General features: G+C 38.1%; 1 protein-coding gene across 1 annotated transcript in view; it reads left to right on the top strand.

The window, feature by feature from the left end:
• Positions 1-7,588, top strand: part of TMEM245 (transmembrane protein 245) — a gene marked incomplete at its 5' end in the record, with an annotated part of 50,523 nt that extends 42,935 nt beyond the window's left edge. The window contains 2 exons of the mRNA XM_009704830.1: positions 4,063-4,208; positions 7,453-7,588. Of these exons, the coding sequence (XP_009703132.1) occupies positions 4,063-4,208; positions 7,453-7,588 (282 nt within the window). The remainder of the gene's footprint in view (positions 1-4,062; positions 4,209-7,452) is intronic.
• Positions 7,589-7,948: the final 360 nt, after the last annotated feature.

The following is a 7,948-nucleotide window of genomic DNA, read 5'->3' as shown; positions in this document are numbered from 1 at the left end:
TGTGTTTTTCCTTTCACTGTTTTTTTCTCTTGCCCTGCTGCAACAGCTTAATGCAATAAGCGGAGACAATCCAGATGTGACCCTAGGATAAATCACTGCAGCTTTCTTAACTTTTGTGATGTGCATTGTTACTGAATCCCATTTGTTATTATGTTTTTGTTAGATTTACCTGCTATTCGCATTCCTTGCTTCAGAGCTAAAGAAAAACACCCTCCAAATGAGGAGGAGAAGACCAGAAGCGACCTTAACAGTTCTTGTTCTTCTGGGGTCTGAAGGCATACTTCTTTTGCTGTAGCAAGATATTTATTTTTTTTTTTCCTAAGAATTTCCCTTCCAAGGGTGGATACCTTTAACAAGTTAGTTTTTCTTTAAGCTGAGATTTCAGCATGAGCTGTTTTCTGCTGTCTTTTTGGAAAGTCTTGAACTAAGAAGTTCACAGTTCACTGGGAAAACTCTCACTATTCTCAAGTGAGGAGAAAGAGCTTTTGTATAGATTTCATTTTGAACGTGAAGGCAAATAGTTTCAGAGTTTAGTTCTAGTTTAGTTGCTGCATCTTTGACTGCTACCTGGCCCCATGTCCTTTCCCCATATTCTTTTTTTTTTTTTTAATGCAGTTTTGGAATGGAATTTTTACATCTTGAATGGACTGAACCCTAAAGCCAGGTAGGCAGCATTTAGGCACATTTTGTGTGTTGCTGTGGTCCAGCCAGCAGTGTCAGCTGAAAAAGCTGACTCCCTTGAAAATGCCATGGCTGTGTTTTGACAAAATGTGTATTTAATGGGCTACTGAGGGAAGTTTTTTTCCTAAATGTGAAACGGAAGGAATTCTTTTAAATTATGTCTAGGTAGAGCTGTGTTTAAAAGAAAGCACTACCCCAGCTTTAACTGTATTCTTTTTTTTTTTTTTCATTTTGCAGGATTCTTAGTTGCTACAGAAGAGTTTTTACTAGTTTGAAGTGGCACAAACTAATTTAAATTTTCCAACAAGATAATTCCTGAAGTGATTAGCTTTTCAGCTGATTACATTGAAGTCCAATTTTAGTCATCTTGAATTAAAACAGTAAATTTTACTTTGATAAATGGTTTAAAAAAATTGTGCTTTAAAACATAGAAATAATGGACACTTTGTTCAGAACCTCCATTTTGAAAAATACATCTTCCATCAAAATGTCCAGTAGGAAGTAATCTCTGTAGCATATCCATCCATGATCTAGTAAGACAGTATTCAGATCCTCAACAGATGTTTGAAGACTGACCATTAGTTACAAGAGTGCTGCTTCTATTTCACTTCTGAATACAAGTTTGTGTCTGCACACTCATGCACATAGAGAGAGAGGTATATATATGCCTTTGTGTGTGTGTACATATACTCACATATGTACACTCACACATGCATATGCACACACACACACACACTCTGCTTATACTCTGTTACAAAGATTGGCAGAGAAAAGCTCCGTTTGCCTGATGGGCATCTACAGTCCTGCTGAGAACATGTGAATTTTTGAAGAAAAAAAAGCCAAGACCAAAGCTTTTGGGCAGAAAATTGAGTATGAAAGGCAGATACAAAAATATTTCCCAAGTCTATTGACCTAATACACAAGCAATTAAGTCATGTGTTTCTTGATATATGTGGAAATGCTGAATTACTGTTTTAGTATAGAGTGTTTATCTGTAGTTTTCTCCTTGAATTCAGTCTATCCCTCCTCAAATTACAGTATTTAATGTTTTGGCCTACAGAACAAATACTACAGCAAGAAATAGTAATCCATCAATTGTTTAACAATGGAAAGATATTTTGTCTTTGGTGAGTTCCTCCTCATAGTCATCAGCAGGATCTTGAACTGTTGCTTAGGAAGCAATTTAGGTAATGTCTGAAATCTCAAATACCCTGTAAAAGAGGTCTGAAAACTTTCAGACTCCATAAGGACATATCTTTTTCCTGCGTAATGTACTATTGAGGCTATTCTACTTGTTTGAAGAGTCAGTGAGCCACTTCATAATAAATTATTATATTCTGCGACTACTGCTTCTTTTTGCATTTCTGTACCTATTGAGCTAAAGCAAATATGTTAATTTCCCAAAATGCAGATAAGCTAAAGTTCAGTTGATTTTGTATGGTGCTGTGATTACATGCATAGTGTCTTAACAGAAATTGAGTTAGATTTGTATCTTTTCCTAGCTTGTACTTCAGTTTAATACCAAGTTAAGGGCCTCAAGTCAGCCCTGTATGTTTCTTATACCACAGGGAATCAAGCTTTACCTGTTTGCTGCAGTTAATTTACTTGTTCCCTGACTGCTGTATTCTTTTCAGAAGGGAACATCTTCAGAAGTTAACCGAGGCTGTCCTAATAAAACAAGAGCCAGTGGAGCTGTTTTTCACTTTGCTTTTTGTGAGTGTCAGGATGAGCAGATACTGTACTTAGAGCAGTATGCTGCTTTCTGTGTTGAAAACTACACTGCAAGGAGGATCTGTAGCTGGATCCCACTGGAAGAAAGACAAAACACCACCTGGATGCCTGCTTCAGTATAGGGAGTTTTTTAATGAAATCAGAAAATATTACAGTAGCTTAGGAGAAATGATCGTCCCTATCAAGGAGAAAATAACCATACTTGCGGCATTACAGAGGATGCTAAAGTCTGATTCAAGTTTTAAGATTTGTTCATCTGAAACTGTAACAAAACATAGCTGATACTGCTACTGGATTATTTCCCATTAAATCAACTCCTAATTCAATTGTGGTTTGGTTTGGTTTGGGTTTTTTTATGGCCTGAAAATGAATGTTAACAGTGTGCTGTTTTAAATGTGCTACTGTAATGGCATGTTTTAGTAGATAGATTGGTTTATCACCCAAGGCAGAAGTTACACACCCGAGAAGATGCAATACAGCCTAAACCTACATTTGACATTTTGGAAAGGGGTCACAGTAGGAGAACAGCTGAGTCTGACTTCCAAGTTAAAGGCTGGGAGTGTGGGGGGAAGTAGTAATAACATTTCACTGCATAGAAAGGAATTAAGAACAGAGACAAATGGATGGCATTCTTGAGGCTGGTAATGTGTGTTGTGCTGTCTGCATTTATTTTTTTTTCTGAGCATGTTCAGAGATAATTCAGGAAAAGGGCATGAGGTGTGTCTGCAGACTGGATAAAATGCTTGAAAGTAAGAGACTTACAGAGGTCAGGCTGTTGGCTTATCAAAAGATAAGACATGGTTTATTCTAGCATATGAGTAGGTTGGAAATAAGGAAAGTGAAAGAATCCTTTTTCATCTTGGGAAGAAAGAAAAAAGATCGTGATGCTTGCAGACGAAGCAGATGTAAGCCGTAGTTTACCATTGGAGCATACAGAACGAATTTTCCTTGTTGGATGTATTCTGTTCCAAGCTGGACACATTTCTGTGATGTATGATTAGCCCAAGAAGTTGCTGCCCACTAACAGGAAAATAAGCAAAACGGTGGACCACAACATACAGGAAGCTAATACAATCTGATTATATTTTTTTGGTCTTTAAATTGAAACAATGGAGCTGCCATCACTTCCGCTGAAACTCATCTTCAAACTCACAGAAGGAATATTCAGTCAGGATTGCCAGCCTAATAAATACTATACATTTTCTGTTTGTGAGTTTTTATTTAATTCATATCTGGTATCCAGCTGCATAATGACTCTTGAGATGACTCAGATTTATTTGGCGGGTTTTTGTTTAGGTTTTTTAGCAATTCTTTGGTCTGCTAAACATACTGGAAAAAACCCTAAAAAACCCCCGACTAGAATGTTGATCTAGATCTAGATCAACGTTCTAGTTATTTGATCTAGGTGTGACTTTGGGAAGAGGCTGAACAGGACTAAAAGTTTTATAATGTTTAGCTATAACTGTTAAGTCCTTTGTGGAGCAGGAGTGAAAATTACTCTTCTAACTCTGTGTGTTTCTCTAAATCCAAGCTTGTGGGATAGTATTTTGTGCCTTTCCGATGAAGTTCAATATCTGAAGCATAGCTGCATACTGTAGTGCTGGAAAGTATTTATTGCTTTTTAATTTAAAACTCCAATTTGTTTTGCAGGTGATTTTTCTGACCACACTGTTCTACCTATTGAGCTCCAGTGATGAATACTACAAGCCAGTAAAGTGGGTGATAAGCCTGACACCTTTGTCTCAACCAGGACCCTCCTCAAATATAGTTGGCCAATCTGTGGAGGAAGCAATAAGGTATGTTGTTGATTTCTTGCCTTTCTGGGAAATTCTGTTTTAAATTTAATGTTCAACTACAAATACTTAGCAATTGCAACAGCTCACATTTCAAAGACGAGTTGCAAATCTCAAGGATTTTGAAGAACTTAGCATTGATGATTTTTCCCCTTTGATTGTTAAAAGAGCAATTTGACTGGACTTGCCTAAAAAAAAATTCAGAGGTCTGTGCTGTAGTGAATACTAGTATTTTATAAAACTGATACACCCATGATATCCCTAACCCATCAAGAAGCAGCATATTTGCCATTTCAAAGACGAGTTGCAAATCTCAAGGATTTTGAAGAACTTAGCATTGATGATTTTTCCCCTTTGATTGTTAAAAGAGCAATTTGACTGGACTTGCCTAAAAAAAAATTCAGAGGTCTGTGCTGTAGTGAATACTAGTATTTTATAAAACTGATACACCCATGATATCCCTAACCCATCAAGAAGCAGCATATTTGCAGCTGTGTTGGCAGAAACGGCTAGTGCAGCGCAGTAGAAACAGATTCATAGAGCAAAATAGTTGAAATGGAGGACTTGACATCGGTACTGTAGACATTTCAGAGTTACTTAATTTTAAATATTTTTAGTCTAATCTTGGAGACTGAGTACCCATTTGCAGCTGGAGTGTATTAGATATGCTCCTGGAGTGCATTTTCCAGTTCAGTTTCATCTGAGAGAAATCTAGTTCATGATCTCCATGTACCAAATTACGCCAAAGGGAACAACAGGAGAGCACTCTCCTTACCACGCTTGAAACACTACTGTGCTGCACCTCCAGAGTGCATCCACAGTGTTTCATGCTTAGTTACCATTCTTATGTTTCATCTCTAAAGTACAACAATAATTGAAAAAGGATTTTTTTTTTTTGGTGTTTTTAAATACAGTTTACTGAGATTTCACAATAAAGTAATTTTTGGGGTAGCACATTCATCATAGATGAATAAAAACATCAGCTTTTACCTGTTAGCAGCTTGAAACACTAACATGTTGGTAATGTAATAAATGGATTTTAAATCAGGTATTTAAGTCATAGCCCACTTTTCAAAAAAGTTGAAGGAGTGTGCAAAGTCAACAGACTCCATGCTGAATTCTATACAGTCATTGTCTGTTACACCACTGCTTTCTGTGTCATCTTGTGCATACATACAAAACATGAATAGACTTCAAACCAGCAAAGTATAAAACTGCTTTCCAAACTCATTGCCAAATGTTTGCAGTTGTTTTTAGATGTACTTTAAAAGTGAACATTGTTATCTGTTATTGGAATTAAGCTGGGTATATTTTAACACAATGAGAAGGTTGTATCATGCTATGTAAAGATCTTGAACAACAATGATAACTGCTGTGGTCATTTCAAATGAAGGGCTAATCCAGGTAGAAAGCAACAAATTTGGAATTCTGCCAAAAAGTTAATAGCCCTTCTCTTGAGTGACTGTCACTGACTTTTCATTGCTCACATCGTTAATAATCTCAGTTCTATCTCCTGAAGTATATGAGTAGATTTAGAAACTGTAACTTGTCTCATGAATTGTTCTCTTTAGCCCTTGGTAGTGGGAAACAGTGTCAAAAAATAGGATATGGCTTCTCTGGGCATGGATGCTCTGCAGGAAGGATTGCATTAAATTTTAAGTTTTATAGGTCTGTGGCACAGGTGACCCAAGATATTTGTCAGAGTTCAGAATGCTGGAAGAAAAGAAAATAATGTTGGAGGAACCACACAAAAACAACTAGGAAAGAGCTAGCATGCATCAGTAACCGCAAATACGATGAGAAAAAGCCAGTGTCTGGAGAATGTGGAATGTGAAGCTGCTTGTCGTACAGAGGGGAACTCAGTCTGTGTGTTCACTAAGGTAGTCTGAATCAGTCATTCATATTTGTTTGTTTGGAGTAGCCTGTACTTGGTGCCTTATTTAAATTCTTTGGAATGCTGCTTCTGAGATTTTCAGAAGTTTCTCTCTCTTGCTCAGTTGTACTGCAGAATTTATTATATAATGCTTCTAGATTACCTTGAATTCCACTCAATACTTACTGTGATCTTCAGTATGTAAATATGAAGAGTATAGTAACAAATTCCCATGAGTTTATGCATGACCAGTTTGGTGCCATACGAAAAATAATTGCCACTGCAAGCCACTTCTTTTGTCACAAAGTAGCAGCTATCCTTTGTTTTTGAAGGTGAGTTGTTGCTAGGGGGGTCGGAACCTAAAAATGGCTTGTTTGCCTCATCTATAAAAGGCATGCAAAATGGATGTTAATGCTTGGTGGTAGGATGGGAGGAAGAGGCTCCATTTGTATGATGAATTATCAAGTAATGAAACTTCTGCAGTTACTTTTGTCATTGGACTGTGACAGCATTACACAATATAAATTCCGACTCAAAATACTCACACATTCAATTGACCAAAAGTATAGAAAGATCAGGTTATAAATCTTGAAAGTCACTATCTGTGTTTCAGCTCCCATCACTCTTCAGCAGTTGATGTACACAAATCTAAGAGTGCATCTAACTAGTCCTGTCTGGAGGGCAGGGATCCCCCTGGCAAGAAATGCACTTAAATCTCTGTTGCTCATGGGCCAAATGGCATGAAAATACTCTTCTTGCATGTTATCAGTCACTTCTGTTTCACCTAAAATGAATTTTTGAAAAGCATTACGGAAATTGGATACAATCAAGGAAGTCTGTTCCTTTGTCTCCTTTGCCATTTCTTTGTGAGGAGAAGAGCAAGGGGGAAAGAAGAGGAGGGCAATCAGCAAATGGCTTCTGTAGCTCAAGAAATCCCTTAATTTGAAGGTCTTATCGAGCAAGCACTAATCAAGCCAAGATCTTCTCCTATTGCACTTTACCTCATTGCAACTGTGTTGTGACTTTTAATTTCTGGAGTATGAGTAGCTATATATATATTTTATAAAAATTTTTCTAACTCCCTTGGTGATGAGTTTACAAATACAGTGACAGTACTCTGTTCATGTTGTATGATTTATCAGCAGTAGAGAGGTAAGAACAGCTTTCCTGTGTATGATGAGCCAATTATTGAATGAGACTGTTGCTGTACACTACCTCAGATGTTAAATTTGCACTTGAGTGGGAGAAAAAAAGGTGCACCTGTAGTGAAACTCCAGCAGTTTCAAAGAAGTTGAAGAGAATCCAAGACTTACCTGCTGCAAACCATGGGATGAAATACCCTTCTGGATTTTCATAGGAAATCTGTTTGTCCAGGATGGAAGACAAGCAAAATATAAGACCCATGTATCAAATGGTGGGAGCAATCAGGGATTCGTCAAGGGCAAGGCATGCCATGCGTATACGTGAGAGGTTGTTTGCCCAGATTAGTGGCACAAGGACAGACCAATGAATTTCAGAAGATGGCTTTAAGGCACACGAAGGACAAGGTGACATTGCTGAACAGCCAGCACAGCTTGAGCAAGGCCAAGTTGTGCTGGGACCACCACGAGCCTTGCCTTGAGGAGGTGACTGTCCTAGTGGCACAGGGGGGAGAGCAGGGACTGCTGTTTATGCGAGGCACCACCAAAGCAGGAAGGTGGGCATGGAAAGGGGAAGTTTCCAAAAAGAGCCTCCTACTCACAGACAGAGAGCAGGAGGGGTGAGGGGAGTGCAGATGCAGTGGCCAAAGCGCCAAATAAGAGAAGGCGAAAGCATTTCTATTCTTTGGTTGGTGTTTATTGCCCCGTCGTGAAGGTGCGGAGGCTGGGCT

The sequence above is a fragment of the Cariama cristata genome, unplaced genomic scaffold (assembly GCF_000690535.1).
Source record: "Cariama cristata isolate BGI_N322 unplaced genomic scaffold, ASM69053v1 scaffold13697, whole genome shotgun sequence".
NCBI lineage: Eukaryota > Metazoa > Chordata > Aves > Cariamiformes > Cariamidae > Cariama > Cariama cristata.
This window is presented reverse-complemented; position numbering and strand designations above follow the sequence as displayed.